The 20,373-nt window shown below is 32.9% G+C and overlaps 2 protein-coding genes across 2 annotated transcripts; both read left to right on the top strand.

The window, feature by feature from the left end:
- Window positions 1–5,339: 5,339 nt before the first annotated feature.
- ATVPS33 (Sec1/munc18-like (SM) proteins superfamily) lies at window positions 5,340–14,553 on the top strand. The gene is made up of 22 exons (XM_079072035.1): window positions 5,340–5,491; window positions 5,595–5,634; window positions 5,784–5,864; window positions 5,956–6,150; window positions 6,228–6,338; window positions 6,452–6,517; window positions 6,602–6,709; window positions 6,874–6,918; window positions 7,255–7,311; window positions 7,545–7,642; window positions 7,737–7,788; window positions 7,945–8,001; window positions 10,039–10,101; window positions 10,195–10,301; window positions 10,379–10,501; window positions 11,122–11,203; window positions 11,297–11,367; window positions 11,920–12,000; window positions 12,637–12,694; window positions 12,788–12,843; window positions 13,138–13,231; window positions 14,110–14,553. The coding sequence occupies exons 1-22, from the start codon at window positions 5,439–5,441 to the stop codon at window positions 14,197–14,199; spliced, it is 1,788 nt and encodes a 595-aa protein (XP_078928161.1). The 5' UTR covers window positions 5,340–5,438; the 3' UTR covers window positions 14,200–14,553.
- Window positions 14,554–15,785: 1,232 nt separating this feature from the next.
- PUB14 (plant U-box 14) lies at window positions 15,786–18,848 on the top strand. The gene is made up of 4 exons (XM_079071617.1): window positions 15,786–16,393; window positions 16,533–16,649; window positions 16,716–17,129; window positions 17,618–18,848. The coding sequence occupies exons 1-4, from the start codon at window positions 16,118–16,120 to the stop codon at window positions 18,689–18,691; spliced, it is 1,881 nt and encodes a 626-aa protein (XP_078927743.1). The 5' UTR covers window positions 15,786–16,117; the 3' UTR covers window positions 18,692–18,848.
- Window positions 18,849–20,373: the final 1,525 nt, after the last annotated feature.

Consider the following 20,373-nt stretch of genomic DNA (forward strand, 5'->3'; position numbering starts at 1 on the left):
TCAAATTGAGAGGTTATCGGCCCAATAAGGCCCACGAAGGGTCTTATGGCCCAAAATACTATTGCTTAATGAATTTTGGTCCGAATAGGGCCCAAATGTGGAGTCTTGGCCCAAAAGAACCAGGTTGAGGGGTTACCGGCCCATTAGGCCCAATAAAAGAGTCCTAGTCCATGAAGAAGTTTGAACCGGGAAGTTAGGGTTAAAACCCAAAGTTGAGTGAATGCAACGTATTGAATTAGGTTTAGAGCTTTCACGAGGAAGTTTCGACTTGAATTGTCATTTTTGAATGAACAACTTGTATAACATCAAAGTTAGGGTTACAAGATACACCAAGAGTTATTTACACATGGACAGAATTTCCTAGCCCTAAAATGCTAGTTGTGACACTACTCGACTCGTCAACCTTTTTATCCATATTCTTGTGGAATTTGGATTCTGGATCGTCAAGTGGGGGAACAATCTTGGAATTGGATCCCCTAGTCATATATCACTGAAACAAAACAAAACAAAACAAAACAAAACTGTAAAAACAAACTAAAAAGTAGATAAACGAAAAATTGGAAAAATTCAATTTCACGTCGTGACAACAAGTTGTTCACATCATGAGAACTGTAAAAAAAGAAAACTAATTTAATACAAAACATTAACTTTTTGCGGTTTTTACACCACAAAAAGGATCGATTAACCTAAAGCTGTTAAATTAAAAACTGAAATAAGTCGCTCCCCGACAACGACGCCATAAACTTTGATCTGCACAGATATACATACCATTTTTAAATTTATAACTTAACAAAACTTAACTACTAATACACTTATAAGCAGTGTACCTAGTCATTTTATAATATATTAAAGTAAATTGGGTATTGAACACATGGAACAAAATTTAGCTAATAAAATAACTACTAAAAATTAACCTAAGAAAAACAACTAAAGTGAGGATTTTTATCTGATTTTGCAAGTTCATATTAACTTAACTTCTCGATTAACTAAGCAAACAACTAATTAAAGACAATTGTATTCAAGAGAATGAAGACACTTTAATTTAGCTTTGAATTCCCCTTTTTCCTATGGTTAGTTTTAAAACATGGATTAATTCAGTTGGTTAGCAATATATAAGTTATTATAAATCTTGATATGATCTCTAACGTTTTCACCAATTCAATGACTACTATGCATTGATCATACACAAGTGGACACCAAATTGATTATTTAATATTATTGGGCTATTTAAGATAAATCTAAGATTAATTATCTATGATCAAGACAAATAACCAAACACAATTATGATCAAATTATGTTCTCTAGCACAGTTAAAGTTACTATCTTTATTACTTAATCTAGGATTTGGCCCATCATTAGCTCTAGCAATTTAATATTCATAAACTTATAGGTAAACAAGTCCTTGCAATTAAAGTGATCATTCAACTACACATAACTTGAAATCTAGGCAACAAGATTGAAACTAATAACATGCTAGGATTTGATATATCAAACACAAGCTAAACAAACTTCATAAATCCATGAAAAAATAGAAACTAACACATATTATTAGGGTTCATCATTACTAAACGAAAGCCTGATGATTTAGCTCATAATTGCAGAAAAGAAACACATAAACACATAAGAATTTAAGCTAGACATGATCAAATCCAAGTAAACCGAATGAATGTTGTGAACTCTTGCTACAATCTTCTAATCTCTTGATCTTCAATCTTCTCTTCCTTCCAAAGGTCTTAGAAGGTTAATTTTCGTAGGGTTTCCTGTCTAGAATCTTCTAAGTCTCCAGAATTCTTCAAGTTGATCTAATAATCGATATATATAGTTTCCTTATAATCGCTCTTCACTTCGTGACCACCAGGGTGTCACGACGCGAACTCAGTGTCTATCCGTATTCGCCAAGGAAACTTGTTCCTCTCCATATATGAATCTTCTAGGATACGTGGTCACGACGTGAAAATATAAATGTCACGTCGTGAGCTTTATTTTTATGCAAGGAATCGAGATTCTTCTTATAACCACACTGTGGACTTCAGAACACCACGTCGTGGGAAATGTGTATAACTCGAATTGTGCTCCTTTAAACTCCTAGCTTCAACTCTAATCCTCAAAGTATCCAACTTTTTTTGATTTCGTCATTTTTCTTCAAGAATGTCCTTTTTGGTTGCAAAATAAAATTGAACTTAATAAGTACCAAATATTTTTGCAATTACTAAAATATAGCTTAAAATTTATTTGAAATTATGCCTAAAAATGTGTATAAATATGACAATATCAATTCATCACCTCCTGAGGTTTTATGTCAGAGATCCAAAAAGCTTAAGGGCTTTCCTCGTACATCACTGTGTTCTTGCATTTGCTTTTACTCATTTATTATTATTTAACCAATTACAACATTTTCTTATATATCTAATTTTATTGTCAAAACAACCAAGATATTCTATAATATCTTGGTATATTTTTTTGAATATCTTAAGATTAACTATCTAAATTCATCCATTTTACCATTTTAACACTATTTTTGTCCAAAATACTTCAAATACACTTGTTGCACTTTAAAACGAATCAATTATGAATATTATTATCTTCTTCCCAGGATCTTGGGTACGACCAAGATCTTCGGCATATTTCAAAATCTTAAACATTTTAGCTTTACACATTTTATTTTAAACATCACACCAAACTTACTAATTTGGTTACGAAATTAGCTTATCAGTTTTTGACTATTACATTTTAAATAGATTGAAGCATCAAGCGGATTGTAATATCCTCATACATTTCAATGCATTTTTTTTTGCTAAAATAGATAATGCAGGTACTTGAAAAATTATAAAGGAGGTCCCTTTTTTTTTAAATGTATAAATTACACTATTATTTAAAAGACAAAATTGCAAAAATGGTCTCTGTGGTATGCAAAATTTTGGGGTTTTAGTCCAAACCCCGAGTTTTTTGGATTCATGGTCCTTTTGGAGTGGTTTGTATGTGAAAATAGTCCCTCCGAAAATTGAAATGACTATAATACCATTAGGGTATTTATTTTTCATTTTTCTTTCATTTTTTAAAATTTAATATTTATTTATTTATTTTAACAATTAAAAAAATAATAGAGGACCTCTCTCTCTCTCTCTCTCTCTCTCTCTCTCTCCATTCCAAAACTAAAAAACCCACCATTCCATTTCATGTCTGAGTTCATGTTCGTGATTTCTAGGAAACCCATCATTCCAAAAATCAAAAACCAAAACCAAAACCCAAATAGATATACATTTCCAGAAATAATAACAAAAAAAAAAAAACAGAAATCAAATGTGTTCTTCAGGAAACCATTTTTTTCTGTTTGTTCTTCAACCCAGGAATCAAATATCCAAGTGTTCATCTCTGAGTTTATGTTCTTCATTTTTAAGAAATCCATCATTATAGAAATCAAAAATCAAAACCTAAATCCACAAAACCATTTCATAAATCGATCAAAAAACAAATCAAAGGCTACAAACACACATCCATAGACACATACACACCCAAATGTTATCTTTCTTCTTCTCAGTCACAAACCCAAACACCTCATCGAGTGTGGCCTGTTCGAATTGAGAGCCAATCTTCTTCTCTAAAATTGATTTACAGTCTTCGATTTTGATTTCGGGGTCAAATGATAACAATCATAGGCTGAAGAATGGGGCTGATCGCCATAGCCACGAAGAGGGTTTTAAGAAAGATATGAGAGATTTAGAGGAAATCTTATAGAACTTAAATCCTATGGCTGAAGAATTTGTGCCCTTTCACTCTTCAAGAACGTTTATAATAGGGCTCTACTACAACCATTATCTGTTACTACTCACTTCGGTTATGCTGTTGTTAATGATTCCTACTCCAAGATAGCCATACAGCTATGGTGCAAGAAACCTTAAAGGCATCAAAACATTAAAAAGAGAAAAGAGAAACCTATGGTGAGAAGCTGTTCAATGAACAGATGACCAAAAAAGATGAAATACAGAGCTTCAGTGGAGCCCTAACCACAACCAATAAATTTGCCGATAGGAAGCTGTCACATCAAATCCACTGCCTCTGTCCCTCGTTCTTCTTTGAATCGCGGCTATGTATGTGGGGATTCTACTCTTCAGCTTCCAGGGTGTGTTTTGTGTTTTTAATTTTTGTGTATGTTTATGGTTGGGGAAGAAGAAGCGGGGGTGGCGTGTGTTTTAGAGAGAGAAAGAGAGAGAGAGAGAAAGAGAGAGAGAGAGAGATGTGGGCCCCAAATTAGTTAATTATTTTATTTTTCATTTAAATTAAATAGAAAAGACATAAAAAAATATATGAGAAGAGCATAATAGTCTTTTCAGTTTACTGAGGGACCAAAAACACAAAGAAACTAGCTCAAAAGGACCACCAGTCCAAAAAAATCGTGGTTTGGACTAAAACCCCAAAAAATACATACCACAGGGACCATTTTTGCAATTTTGTCTATTTAAATAAAGATGGATCCTACGATCCACCTTCACATAGTGGTGCACAAAAAAACCGGCTCACGATCCGAACCGGTGTCCGAACCGAAAACCGGTTCACCTTTGAACCGGTCCAAGCTAGAACCGATCCGATGCCGAACCGAACCGGCGGTTTGAACCAATTCGTATTTCCGAACGATGGGACCGGTTTCGAACCGGTTTACAATGAACCGGACTTCCGAACCGGTTTTGGACTGATTATGAACCGGTTTTTGAACCAATTATGAACCGGTTTTTCGAGATGTTTGAAGATGTTTTTTTTATGTTTGAAGATGTTTTATATACTTTCAATATAAATATCCAAAAAAAATACCCACGAAAATTTACTCCGAAATGAGTCTAAATTCAATAGATATGCACAAACCAAATTTCATACACATTACATACATACCTACTGTTAAGTGGGTTTTTTATTTTTTTTTAATATGTCAACTATTAAAGAATTCTAACCAATTGGCCACACATATATAACCTATAATATCCCAAAAAATAAAACAAACAATCAAAAAAAGATACAATTTCCACCGGTTTTTTTTTAACATGTTCGAAGAACCGGTTTTGAACCGGTTTAGGAACCGGTTTAAGATGATCCGGTTTGAAGTGAACCGGTTTGCACTAAACCGAACCGGTTTGTATAGGATCGGATAAATTTGATGGTGAACCGGTTTGAAACCGAACCGGTTTAAGGGTGAACCGGTGTTGACTTTGTTGACTTGAACCGAACCGGTCCACTGAAACCGGTTCGGAAAAAAAACCGGTTTGTACACCTCTACCTTCACATAACATCGATGTGCTACATTTGTAACTTATCGGGCTTCCAAAGCCCAGAATTCAACAAGCCCATTCCAAAGCCTTTAATCTGTTCTTCATCTTCGTCTGCTCGTCGCCTAATTACCTTTTGCTCTGATCACACGGGAGGGACACAGATCGTAAAAGGGGATATCAATGGCTCAAATTCCCAATTTACAGAACGGACCTATCAATTTGACTCCTATAAGGTAAGCTTCCTACGAATGGGTTAAGTTACGCGCTTCACTTTAGGTGTAAATGTGTGTGTATACCTTTACATCAGTTTGTAATTTGATTTCTTTCGAATTACAGAGATCAGTCTCAGAAAGAGCTCATAACAATCCTAAAAAATGTAAGCTTCACTCGCATACTCTGAATTCTACTCAGTTCGGTCATTATCATACGAATTTAGTGTAATTCGTACCGTTTATTAAATCATTATAATGAATGAGTAACCGATAAAATTGAAACACAATTTTGCTTTCGATGACATACTCATAGATTCGAGGTAAAAAGTGTTTGGTCATCGATCAGAAACTAGGTGGTTCCCTGTCATTGATCGTCCAGACTTCGGTCCTCAAGGCAAGTCAACTCCAATTTCTCTCATTTCATGCGTCTTATATTTAGGGTTAATAGGTTATCTATCTGCTAACTGTCAATGCTACATAAACAGGAACATGGGGCTGAACTGCTTTATCTTAATGAAGATCCACTGGAGACTACCTGTACAAAAGTGGTTTACCTTGTACAAACTCAGCTTCATTTGATGAAATTTATTTCTTCACATATCCACAATGACAACTCAAAAGGGCTTCAAAGAGAGTATTTTCTCTATTTTGTTCCTCGTAGGGGTGTTGCATGTGAGAAAGTAAGCTATTCTAATACCTGACAAAATTCTTGGTTGATTATGTATGTAGATATTTATAAGCATTATTCACTTTGCAGCTTCTTGAGGATGAAAAAGTTCATAATCTATTAACTATTGGGGAGTTCCCACTGTATGCTGTTCCAATTGACGAGGATATATTATCATTTGAACTCGATTCATCTTATAAAGTATGTATCATTACTCATTAATCATTACATTCATTAGGATTTTAGGCAATTGTAATTCTTTCAATTGAGAGTATTTAGTATTTACTTTGTGTGTATGGTTTTTCTGTTAACAGGAATGTGTAACAGATGGTGATACAACCTCTCTTTGGCATATTGCCAAAGCCATCCACAAGCTTGAGGTTTAGTTGAATTTTTACTTGAAGTATTATTAACTTTATATATATTTATATCATACAATTTTTGAGATTTATGTTTTTTTGTAGTTCTCTTTTGGTTTGATACCAAATGTTAGGGCAAAAGGGAAAGCATCTGTACGTGTTGCTGACATGCTTAATCGTCTGCAAGCTGAAGAGCCTGTTAGCTCAACTGATGTAAGTGATACATGAGAGAAATACTTTCTACTTGTAGAAGGAAAAATTACAGAAAAAACCATTATAATGGTTTTTCTGTAATTTTCCCTTTGTAAAATAGCAACTATTCTCATTTTTCTCTCTTTCAAAAAAAAACTATTCTCATTTTTCTTCTAAAACTGCAGACAGGTGTCCCTGAGATAAATACCATTATCATTCTGGACAGAGAGGTAATTTTTCTGTACTAAATTACTTTTCTTTTCTTAAAATGCAATGCAATTCCTAAAATGAATAATCTGATTTATTTTGCAACAGAAAAGGTTTATTAACTTCTTGATAGATGAAAAAGTGCATCTGATCTATGAAAAGTATTTTCCTCATCAAGGATCTTTCCTATTAAGATTTTCAAATTAATATTCATATTCCATACTCCTAATTTTCATCACTTTATTTTTCTTGTCATTGTTTTTGTGATAGTTTTATTTGTTTCGATTAATTAGGTGTTCAGTGTTCTTGTTCATAATGTTTAATTCCATCATCCTATATATTATAATTTTTTTTTTCAGTTGGATATGGTTACTCCTATGTGTACTCAATTGACATATGAAGGGCTTCTGGACGAGGTAAATTACAAATTTAGTCCCTGAACTTACATTCAATTTGCATGTTTAATCCACCAGTCTTTTTTTTCACTCTTAGTTTTAGACTTACAATTTCACATCAATCATATCCTTGAAACTAACCAACACCATTAACAATCTTTGTTATAAATGGCATGTGCACAACACACAGGGCTCTAGTAAGGGCATTTCGGTCTTTTTACCCATCTTTAATTTTCAACCTTGTAAATTTTCAGTTTCTACACATCAATAATGGTGCTGTGGAGATAGATGCATCAATCATGGGTGCTAACCAACAAGATGGGAAAAAGATGAAGGTTCCTCTTAATTCAACGTATGTATGTTTTGCTCTATAACTTATAATACACAAATAAACAAAAATAGATTACTATTTTCATAAATTTACTGATTTACCCCTGTGTTTTCAGTGACAAGCTGTTCAGGGAGACTCGGGATCTTAACTTTGAAGTTGTTGTCCAGGTTGATCTATAATAACCATGATTATTATATATCTTTGTATTCAAGTATAGTTTTATGTATACGTTTCTATACGTATTTACTAAAATACCCCTTTGTACTTTAATTATATCTGCCTTAGAGGTCCTCTCTTAGTTGCCATCTGCAGTATGATTGCAGGTTTTAAGACAAAAAGCAACATCCATGAAGCAAGACTACACAGAGATGCAAACTACTGTAAGTCACTAATTCTTCTTAGGAAAAATTAAAAATAAAAACAATTATATTTTGGGGAGTTTTGCAGTTTAACCACTTGTATTTTATTCTTTTTGATTAAACCATAAAAGTTTCAGACCTTTTACCAAATTAACCCATTTTGACCTGTTATGTCAGGTTTCATCAGTAATTTTCCAAATTATTCCAAATTTAAGCACTTTCTAAATTGGGTTAATGTCATAAAAACCCTCAAGTTTTCAAGGTTTTGTCGGTTTTGCCCAAAGTTGAATTTTATGTTCGTTTTTACCCTAACATTTTCGGAAAAATGTTCGGTTTTACCCTTTTACTGGTGATAACAGGTTTTCCAGGTTACCATTATATTAAATTCGCAAAAAAACCCTTAAGTTTACCATTCTTTTGCGTTTTTACCCTTAAGTTTATAATTTTTTTTACACTTTTACCCTAAGTATTTTTTTTCATAATATACGTATTCATGCAGAAAAATCGTATTTATGTACGAAAAAATGTTTAATTAAATATTGTATTTTTTTTAATGTTATATATATATATATATATATATATATATATATATATATATATATATATATATATATATTTGTTTGTGTGTGTGTGTGTGTGTTTTTGCATGGTTATATCATTTAAAAAGATAAATAATATTTTTAGAATTATGAATACGTGTTTTATAGATATAGTTTTTAGAAGTATAAATACATATTTTTACATTTTTATATATTAATATGTATCTATACTTCTAAAAATATATTTATACTTTAAAAAAAAACATATATCAAAATACATATTTACACTTCTAAAAATATATGTATATACTTATATAAACATGTTTATGATTGAACAAGTTTTTTTTTATTGATATGTATATTTTTAAATACAGAAAAATACGTATTTGTAGTTCTAAAAACATATTAATTTGTTTTTTTTACATCTTAAATGGTTTATCCAAGAAAAAAACCTATACACACACACACACACATATATATATATATACATATATATATAAAGAAATAACATTAAAAAATGTAAATACAATATTTAATTAAAATTTTCTCGTATATAAATATGATTTTTCTGCATGAATACGTATAATATGAAAAAAAATACATAGGGTAAAAGTGTAAAAAAATTTATAAACTTAAGGGTAAAAACGTAAAAAAACTGTAAACTTAAGGGTTTTTTGCGAAGTTAATATGATGGTAACCTGTTATCACCGGTAAAATGGTAAAACCGAACATTTTTTGGAAAATGTTAGGGTAAAAACGGACATAAATTTCAACTTTAGGCAAAACCGACAAAACCCTGAAAACTTGAGGGTTTTTATGACATTAGCCCTTCTAAATTAACCATTTTTCTAAGAGTAAATTACACGAATGGTCCCTATGGTTTGGGGTAATTTATACGTTTGGTCCCTAACTTAATTTTTTAACTCGAAAGGTCCCTACAGCTTGTTTTTGTTGCATGTTTGGTCCCTGTCTTACCTAAAAAGACTATTTTGCCCTTCATTTTTTAATTTATTTAAATAAACACACCCCCAACCCCACTTCCACCTCACCTTACCTTACCTTACATACCCCACTTTATTTAAATAAAGTAAAAAATCAAGGGCAAAATAGTCTTTTTAGGTAAGACAGGGACCAAGCGCTCAACAAAAACAAACTATAAGGACCTTCCGAGTTAAAAAAATAAGTTAGGGACCAAACATGCAAATTATCCCGAACCATAGGGACCATTCGTGTAATTTACTCTTTTTCTAAATTACCCATTTTGACCTCTGCAACTTTTATGGTTTGATTGGAAAAAAATAAAGGATTAGTGGTTGAACTGCAAAATTGCCCAAAATAAAATGGTTTTTCTGTAATTTTCCCTTTTCCATATTTCATCCTTTTATAGTATAAACTATAAATAATCATTAAAGCTATATCGCATATTGAAAGAATGTGTATTATTTTTGGGTTAAACACAAAAATATTTGTGATTGATTATATGTTTTTTTTTTTTTTTTTTTTTTTTTTGTGATATCAGAATCAGACAGTATCTGAGTTGAAAGATTTTGTCAAAAAGCTCAACTCATTGCCAGAAATGACTGTATGTGCTTTCTTGAATTCTTTTTTTTTATATTAACATTTTAATTTATAATTTTTTTTCTTCTAAACTTTAATGCATCAAATTACTCTTTAGAGGCACATTAATCTTGCTCAACATTTATCCACACTTACTTCAAAACCTTCGTTTCTTGGGCGACTTGATATGGAACACACTATTGTTGAGGCTGAGAGTTATGACATGTAAGCTTGAATAATAATATTTATTTCAAATTTTATTTAATATACAATAAATTATTATTTGTTTTTATGTTTTACAGATGTTTGGATTACATTGAAGAGATGATTCATAAACAGGAGCCTCTTGTTAGTGTCCTTAGACAACTTATCTTACTTTCAGTTACCAATGCTGGGTTACCAAAAAGAAACTTTGACTATATTAGGTGAGGATAAAAAAGATTATATTTTATTGATTTGTTTACTTTATTATATCACTAGTTGTGAGATAAAAAAGTTAAATATGAATGTCTAAACATTTAGGAAGTTTAAATTTATAATGAAAGTAAGAAAAATATTGAATTATTGAAATTGAAATGCTCGTTTCTCTTTTAAATTTAAATAAATAAGCAAAGGAAATAATTGGGTTTCAATTTAGAAATTTAGAAATTAGAAGGAAAGTTGCATTAATGAAATTGATATTCATTTACATTTAAATACTATGTGGAATTTAATAAAACAGAAAAAACCATAAAATGACATGTGGAAACAAATTTAATTTAAAACAACCACAAAATGACATGTTGCAAAATGAATGAGAGTGTGACGTTTGGCAAATTATTTATTTATTTATTTATTTATTAGAGTAGATCTTACTTTTGTTTCTTTGTCTTATCTCTTACATCATCATACTTTGAAAATTTCTACCCAATCTATAATCAAGACTAAAATACGGATTCCTTCACCCACACAAAAAAAAAAAAGAAAAGAAAAGAAAAAAAGAAAAAGAAGTCGTTGCTATTATGTGAAAACATATTTAACTTCTTTTATACTTCCTGATTTATAGGAGAGAGATTCTTCACAGCTATGGATTTGAGCATATAGCTACTCTTAATAATTTAGAAAAAGCTGGGTTGGTTAAGAAGCAGGTTTATTTTATACCTCTTGCTAACATGCTCTTATTCTTTTTTTCCTTTTTAATTTTTTTTGATAAGTTTTATTTGCATTTGTGTAATGTGAAGGAGGGAAAAAGCAACTGGTTGTTAATCAAACGGGCTCTTAACCTTGTGGTTGAGGATACTGATACAACCAAGTAATGTATTTATATGCTCAATATCAATCTTAATTATTGCTTAAAATTGGTGAAAAGGTGAAACATTATTGTATAAATTGATAAAAACATGACACAACGTTTGCATAAATAAGTTTTTGAACCAGTTCCCACCTAAAACGTTGCATACTTTTGCCCTAGAATTTTTGTGGTTACATATTTTGTCTAAAAATTTTGTTATTTCATAAATTGGGGAGAAAATGAAACATTCTTGTTACAAATAAAATATTGTGTTGCATATTTTGATCCTAAAATGAAACATGGTTCTATAGTTTGTGTAAAAAGCAACTTTGTTGCGTAATATTGAAACAAAAGGTGAAATGTCTTTACAGTTTACATAAACAAGCATCTAACCCTTTATTAAGTTCATTCTTCTTGTTTGAATCAATACTCCCATAAGTTACTTATGGAATATGAAAACTTATTTGAATTCTGGCAAGTGGTTTACAAATTATGGTAAATTTTGAAATGAAGATTTGGTTTTTTAATTTTTTGATTAAATTACTTACAATATCTTCTTTTTTTTGGTGGTAGTCCCAAAGACGTGTCATATGTTTTCTCTGGATATGCTCCTCTCAGTATTCGCCTGATCCAACATGCAATTCGATCTGGATGGTCAGTTTCATTTCATTTCTCCAATGTTTGATGATTAGGATGACAAGGGCATTTTAGTCTTTTACACATACAAGAGATCCATAACTGAGTACCCATCCCATCTTGTCCCACCTTTTTGGATAGGACAAAAAATGACATGTCATTTTTTGTCCCCCTAACATTAGTCACACACTCAGTCCAATCCACATCAAACACAGTACTGTCCGACAACTTTTTACAGTACCGTCATGTCATCAAACTCAGTCCAATGCACATCAAACACAATACTGTCCGACAACTTTTTACAGTACCGTCATGTCATCAAACTCAGTCCAATGCACATCAAACATAGTACTGTCCGACAACTTTTTACAGTACCGTCATGTCATCAAACTCAGTCCAATGCACATCAAACACAGTACTGTGCGACATCTTTTTACAGTACTATCTTGTCGGTCATGTCATATGTGGCAACTTTTTACAGACTGTCATGTCATGTCTTGTCAGTCCAATCCACATCAAACACAGTACTGTCATGTCATGTCGTACAGCTCTTTACAGGCTGTTATTGTATTGTTATTGTTTTTTTTTAAGCAATCTGAGATATCAATGTGTATTATATAATATATAATTATATAATTATATATGGTCTTTTAGGCGTCCCCTTGAAGAAATATTGAAGCTGTTGCCTGGCACACATACAGAGTCGAAAAGGGTTACGATATGTTTCCTTTCTTTGTAATTTATATTTTCTCATTTTTTTTTGTTTAAAAATAATTATTTAACTTATTTGACCACTTTGCTACAGAGTGCATTTGCAAATGGTACACTTGATACACTACCAGGGGGTTCACACATGGACAAGTACACTCTCTAACATTGGGATAAATGCAAAAAATAGCAACATACTTTTGGTTATTTGTATATTATAGCATCCTACTTTCATTTCTTCCTATTACAACATTTTACTTTGAAAAATCTACCCAACAATATTAATTTCATTCAAATACAAAGATATATTTATTCAAGGTATAATGTGCTAATAATCATAATAAGAAAAGAACTTAAAGTACAATGCTATAATTTTGTAGATTTTTTCAAATTACAAGGGTGTAATTAATTTTTCATATATGATTTACCTTTGAATATATATTTCAGAGTACAAGATGGGAGGAGATCTCTTGTTCTAGTTGTCTTTGTTGGAGGGGTAACATTTGCAGAGATTTCTGCACTTCGCTTTCTCAGCTCTCAGGTCAGGAATGAACAAATTACAGAAAAGCCCTTGTACTTTTACCATTTTACACATTTAGCCACTTAACTTTTTTCTGTACTGATTAAACCATTTTACCTTTTTCAATTTAAAAAAAAAAAAATAATGTTCTTCTTGGATACCCATTTTGGGAAAAATAAAAATATAACGTACTTCTGCCATCTTTTTGACTTAGCCACATAAATATTACTTTTACATGACTATTAGAGTAAATTACAGAAATGGTCCCTACGGTATACTAAAATTCACACTCTGAGTCCAAGTATAAAAAATTTGACGCAGACAGTCCTTAAGGTTTAATTTTCTTACATAGGTGGTCCTTCTGACTAACACTGTTAGAAAAACTTCGTTAAATCCATGTGAAATGACTAATCTACCCCTCATTTTGTCTTTTCTGTTGAGGAGTGTGTTGGGTGCCGCTAGGCTTTTCGGTTGAGGAGGGAACATGAATGGTTTTTATTTTTTTAGTATTTCATGTTGTTTTTGTACTTATAATATGTAGATATAAAAAAAACACGAAAAAGACAAAATGAGGGGTAAATTGGTCATTTTGCATGGCTTCAATGGAGTTTATTTAACGGTGTTAGTCAGATGGACCCCCGATGTAAGAAAATTAAACCTTAAGGACTGTCCGTGTCAAAATTTTGAAACTTGGACAGTTGGACCCAGAGTGCGAATTTCAGTATACCGCGGGGACCATTTCTGTAATTTACTCTGATTACACTTTTTGTAATTTTGTTCGGATACCAAAACCGTGTAACTGGCAAATATGTTTTTTTTTTTTAATTAACTGGTTAATAAAAGTATAATGATTTAATCACCACAGCTTAATAAAATGTTTGTTATTTTATTATTTGCAGGAAGGGATGGCATATGATATTATTATAGGGACAACAAAGATCATAAATGGTAATACTTTGACTGAAACTTTCTTAGAGAAGTTGGGTTGACTTTCTTTTTTGGGGGTTTTGCTTATTCAACTTGTACTATGAGCATTGGAGCTTGTAACTTGCATCGAGTAGCCCAATCAGGAGATCATGACCATTCCAGAATGTCAACAGTCTATGATCCATGTCCTGGTGGTGTTATTTGGCATCATATCATTTCTGCTTTCTGTTTATATGCTTTTTGAGATGTCATTTGTTTTTTCATGTTATATGTTAAAACTTATTTGTTTTATTGTGCTACATGTTTGTAAAGTTCACTATGATGCCATTCTGCTTGAGATTTTACTCTTTGTTTGGGATTTGCTCATAAATTACTAGATGTATTGAGATTAATAAAATGATTATTTGACAAATGAATTGTATGGTGTTAGACTGTTAGCTGAAAAGTTAGCTGGTAGTTGAGAATTTATATAAGAAACAAATGCTTCTTATTATACGAATGATTTGCATGTGTTTTTGGTGATGTAAAAGTACTAAAGCATGGAAGTGTCTTTTTCTTTTCCAAACCACCAAAATGGAGACTTCTTACCTAGAGTCTACACGTGTGAAGTGTCGACACTGACACAATCTTCAATAATTGATCATTAAGTATTTAAATCTGCATTAGCACTTTTGGAAGAATTTGCAAAAATGTTTAACTTCAATAGCTACTCGATTAACTCACTTGTTGGTAGAAGATAACAATATGAATCACTCAAGTGATAACAAGGAAAAACCTAAGTTTTAAACAAAAAGTTGATAATAGTAGAATTATCTCATGTAACTTTTAGCTTTAAGAGTTTTTAGATTTTAGCTTTTATATAGTTTTACAAGCTTTAAAATTTATAACTATTTTTGTCGAATATTTCTATACAAATAAAAGATACAAGCTTCCAATTTGAAACTACTATTTGCTAATTTTCTACTATTAACTATCAGTTTTTAAGATATTTTTAACAAATATATTTTATGTCTAAATATAGTTCCAAATTAATGGAAGCTTCAAAAAAAGAGCAAGATGCCATGCTCAAGAGGGAATATTTATTATGATTATATATTATGTCCAACTTAAATTATTGATGATGATGCGATCAATCGCATATTACAGTTTTTCTAATAATTTATTATTATTATTATTATTATTATTATTTGTGTGTTTTAGAATTCGCATTTTAGTAGTAATTAAATCAACACCAACTTTTATCAATAATTAAATCAACACCAACTTTTATCAAGATTACCTCTAAAAACAAAAAAGGATTAAATAATCATTTCCTCATGTTCGTTATAACAAAACAACCTTGATTAATACTCCTTCCGTCTCAAAATTATTGTCCACCTTATTATTTTAGTTCGTCCCAAAATTATTGTCCACTACCAAAAGTAGATATACATTTTTACCATATTACCCCTAACATTTAATAAAATAAACTTGAATAATTACAAACGCACATTTCTCATTGGTTTTAGAAAAAGGCAAAAGAGACATTTTATTTAAAAAGACAAAACTAATAATTGCTTTTCTTAAGCTGTGTGTTTTTTTTTTTTGTCTGTTGACAATAATTTTGGGGGACGGAGGGAGTAAAAGGCTTCCTCGTTTCCATAGAAAAAAACAAAAAGAAAAACAGTTCGTAGTTCTCTTTTCCTTTGTGGCCATTTTCAGTTTTTCACCAAATCATCGACCATTTCTCTTTTGGAGCAATTGTTGACTCTTTCGTCGTTCCGCTTATTCCTCAAGTTCAACCAAACTAATAAGTCAACCATGAATCCATAACCTCCCTTTTACAATTAATTATTCTTCATGGGATTTCGTCAATTCCTCATAAACCCAGAATAAGTCTCCACTTGCAGAATCTTAGTCCCTTTAATACCCAATCTTTCTTCAATCCCATAACCGAGTGTTTCTGTGAGCTCTTAACCGTGTGATTTTGGTGGTCTAATAATGGCCAATCAAGAAAGGGGTGATTTGGTGAGTCAACTCGTTGACCTGGTCAGGGAGTTTTCAGGGTTACCTGAGTGCAGAAACGCCGTTAAAGAGATGTACGTGAATTTGATGAGGAGAGTGAAGCTTTTGAACCCTTTATTTGAGGAATTAAAAGATAGCGAAGAACAACTTAACGCTGATGATGATGTTCAAGGGTTACAGTTTTTGAAAATTGCCTTGAATTTGGCTCTGGAGCTTCTCAAATCAGTCAATGGAGGAAGCAAAACCTTTCAGGTAGGTCAGTTTATGTGATTTAATTGGTCTTATAATTCGTAATTGGGTGTAGGATTTTGGGTTTTTTTACGTCTCTCTCACTAGTTTTTAGGGTTTAGGTTAAACTTTATTTCAGTTTCTTATTCCTTTTATGCCACAGGCGCTGCAAATTGATGGAATTGCTGACAAGTTTCGTGCAGTAACTGCGCAAATTGAAGAGGCATTGTGCAAAGTTCATTATGATAGATTCGATATACCTGAGGAAGTCAGAGAACAGGTGTGTACAACTTGTGCAAATTCATTATTGAAGTCTATAACTTCCAAACTAATTACAATCTTTCAGATACAACTTGTGCATCTACAATTTAAACGAGCGAAAAGACAAATCGAGTCTCCAGATTTACAGTTCCAAACAGATTTGGCCATGGTGAAAAAGGGAAAAGAACCCGATCTAGAAATGATTAAACGACTTTCAGCAAAACTGCATCTCACGACAATAAATGATCTTAGGAGAGAGTCTCTTGCAATTCATGATATGGTCATGTCAGCCGATGGAGTTCCTGAAAATTGCTTCGAGTTAATGTCGTTTCTTCTTAAAAAGATAAACGATTTCGTGATGCTTGGAAATCCCAAACTTGATTCCTCTGATCATGAATCGAGCTTCGTGAGGCATAGATCTCCGGTGATTCCAGATGATTTCAGGTGCCCGATATCACTCGAGTTGATGAAAGATCCCGTGATTGTCTCCACCGGGCAGGTATTGTGTTTTGAAAATTAAGTTTTTTCATTGGGCTTCTTATGGGCACTATTTGATTTGCATATCATCAACTCTTGGCCCACATAGCAATATGGGCCATTGTGTACTTGATTTACATATCAACTCTTGGCCCGCATAGCAATATGGGCCACTCTGAACTTGATTGACATATCATCAACTCTTGGCCCACGTAGCAATATGGGCCAAGTAGGGTTGTTTGGTAGTAGGGGTGTCAAGCGCACGACAACAAAATGAAATTAAGACAAAATTGAAATTGAAATTGAAATTCATGTCTAGTGTAAAAAACACAACCTCATGTCGTATTCATGTTCAAAATTCGACCCAAAATTGACACGAAAAATATGACATGTGTGCGAGATTTGACAGTGTGTACAAGCTTATGGGATGTTGGAAAAATAACAATATTACGTTTTCCATTAATCAAATGTGGTTAAGGTTGAAAATGAATATAAATCTCTATTTTGCAGACGTATGAACGGTCTTGTATTCAAAAATGGCTAGACGCCGGACACAAAACATGCCCAAAAACTCAACAAACATTACTCCACACAGCGTTAACACCGAACTATGTCTTGAAGAGTCTAATCGCCTTATGGTGTGATAGTAACGGAATCGAGTTGCCACAACCGCAAGGCAACTCAAGAAACCCTAAAACCACTAAAATTGGATCGGAATGTGACCAAACCGCCATTACTGGATTACTCGAGAAACTCGGAAACGGTAATTCCGACGAGCAACGGGCGGCTGCCGGTGAACTCCGATTACTAGCAAAACGGAATGCCGATAGTCGGATTTGCATCGCGGATGCCGGTGCGATTCCGTTGTTAGTTGAGTTACTATCTTCCCAAGATAACCGGACTCAAGAACATGCGGTCACCGCACTTTTGAACTTATCCATAAACGAGGTGAATAAAGGGATAATCGTGGGTGTTGGAGCCATAGCCGATATAGTAGATGTATTGAAGAATGGAACCATGGAGGGGCGGGAAAACGCGGCGGCAACGCTTTTTAGTTTGTCGGTTTTGGACGAAAACAAGGTGGCGATTGGGGCGGCCGGTGCGATTCCGCCGCTTATCGATTTGCTTCGAGACGGGACTCCGAGAGGGAAAAAGGACGCGGCGACCGCCATTTTTAACCTATGTATCTATCAAGGGAACAAGGTGAGAGCGGTACGGGCCGGAATCGTGATTCCGTTGATGGAATTGGTGAAAGACGCGAGCGGTGGAATGATGGATGAGGCTTTAGCGATTTTGGCGATAATTGCTAGTCACCATGAAGGGAAAGCGGCGATTGGGCAAGCCGATCCAATTCCGGTTTTGGTGGAAGTGGTTCGAACGGGGTCTCCTAGGAATCGGGAGAATGGAGTGGCGGTTTTGTGGTGTGTTTGTGTGGGTGATATCGAGTGTTTGAAGATGATGAAAGAGCTTGGAGCGGAGGAGGTTTTGAAGGAATTATTGGAGAATGGAACCGATAGAGCAAAGCGGAAGGCGGGAAGTTTGTTGGAACTTCTCCAACAAGTTCAACTTGGGGCGAACCTATGACTTGTTGGTAGTGTGTGCCTGAATACATACTATGAAGAAGTAGTATGCATCAGGCACAAGTCAATTTGTGCTTGATAGATAATATGTATGCATTCGTATTTATTTATTTATACGTGTATATATGTACTATGGAATAAAAATCAGCAATCTTTATACATATTTTTGTGTAACCATTTGTTTTTTTTTTAACAATTGTTTGATATATTCGCAGAAGAAAACAAGATACTTTACACTACAAATCGTTTTGAGAGGAATGTGAAATGTACTTTGTACAAAGAACAACATAATATAAAAATTACTTTTCAGTAATTACAAAATCGATGTTCTTGTATAAACTCACATAAATATAAGAGTAAATTACAGAAATTGTGTAAACATAAATATAAGAATAAATTACAGAAATGGCCTTGGTGGTTATTTATTTATTGTGTAATGGACTCAACTTTTCTTTGTTAAACATAACAATGATGGTTTAATTTTTTTTACCATTTATTTTGTATATGTTGGAATATGATGGTTTTTACAAACAAATATAGCGGAAGCAAAATCAAAATTTTTACCATCATATTACACCATGATCACAAGTTCATGACTAAATATTTACCATCATATTGCACCATGATCACAAGTTCATGACTAAATATAGCAAAATCTAAAACTTTAGAGAGATGGTCGAATGGTATACCTTTCTTGTTTATGACTAAATGCAAACAAATGTATCGGAAGCAAAATCAAAATTTCTACCACCATATTACACTAATGATCACAAGTTCATGACTAAATGGCTAAATGCAACAAAATCTAAAACCTTAGAGAGGGATGGTAGAATGATATACCTTTCTTGTTGAAACGGTTCCTTGCTTTCTTTTGGATGATTGAAGAGCCTAAACCAATACTCCTCTAATGTGGATGCATCTCAAGACAATGAACAAGCAAAAGACAATAACCCTTCTCTTTCTTGAGGCCAAATAGTGAAGAAAATGTTGATGTCCAACATACAAAAACAAAGTTTCATGAGCGTACGAATATGATCTCGACAATCCAACATTACAGAATGTTGGTATGGATGTTAGGAAACTTCTGCACAACCATCAAGATATTATGGTTGTTGGATATTTAGGAAATAACCAAACAATGCAAAATAACAACAATATAGCTGATTTGTAGGAATACATATAGATAAGTATGTTCTCTAAGGTTTATCATTAATACTCCCTCTCAAGCGAAGAGGTGGTGGCAATCCAACACAAAGCTTGGCACACAACTACTCGAATAGCGGGTGTGGTAGACTCTAGGTGAATATGTCAGCTAACTGTAAAGAAGTTGGAACGAAACGGGGTTGCAATCTTTCAGAAGCAACTAACTCACGAAAAAAAAAATGATAGTTAATGTCTATATGCTTTGCTCGTTTGTGAGAGATTGGGTTCTGAATGAGAAAAAGAGCATTCTTGTTGTCACATAAGATAGTAGGGAAATCCAGAGGCAAAGCATGTAGCTCACGCAAGGGATGAGTAATCCAAATAATTTCAGCAACAATATTCACCATCACCTGATATTCAGACTCACAACTGGAGCACTGAGTATTATATCCTACCAACTTTGAGGATCCTGGACAAGTGAAATAGAATAGCCATAAGTGGAATGTCGAGTCTCGATACATCTATCCCAGTCCACATCAAAAT

The sequence above is a fragment of the Lactuca virosa genome, chromosome 9 (assembly GCF_052849685.1).
Source record: "Lactuca virosa cultivar CGN04683 chromosome 9, Lactuca_virosa_CGN04683_v6, whole genome shotgun sequence".
Classification (NCBI taxonomy): Eukaryota; Viridiplantae; Streptophyta; class Magnoliopsida; order Asterales; family Asteraceae; genus Lactuca; species Lactuca virosa.

What these genes read in the sequence shown, in the direction of transcription:
- PUB14 (XM_079071617.1), top strand. Translation starts at nt 16,118, where the DNA reads ATGGCCAATCAAGAAAGGGGTGATTTGGTGAGTCAACTCGTTGACCTG. An exon ending in GAGGAAGCAAAACCTTTCAG is followed by an intron (nt 16,394 to 16,532) that starts GTAGGTCAGTTT and finishes TTTATGCCACAG; the next exon opens with GCGCTGCAAATTGATGGAAT. An exon ending in TGATTGTCTCCACCGGGCAG is followed by an intron (nt 17,130 to 17,617) that starts GTATTGTGTTTT and finishes TCTATTTTGCAG; the next exon opens with ACGTATGAACGGTCTTGTAT.
- ATVPS33 (XM_079072035.1), top strand. Translation starts at nt 5,439, where the DNA reads ATGGCTCAAATTCCCAATTTACAGAACGGACCTATCAATTTGACTCCT. An exon ending in ACTTTGAAGTTGTTGTCCAG is followed by an intron (nt 7,789 to 7,944) that starts GTTGATCTATAA and finishes GTATGATTGCAG; the next exon opens with GTTTTAAGACAAAAAGCAAC. An exon ending in ACACAGAGATGCAAACTACT is followed by an intron (nt 8,002 to 10,038) that starts GTAAGTCACTAA and finishes TTGTGATATCAG; the next exon opens with AATCAGACAGTATCTGAGTT.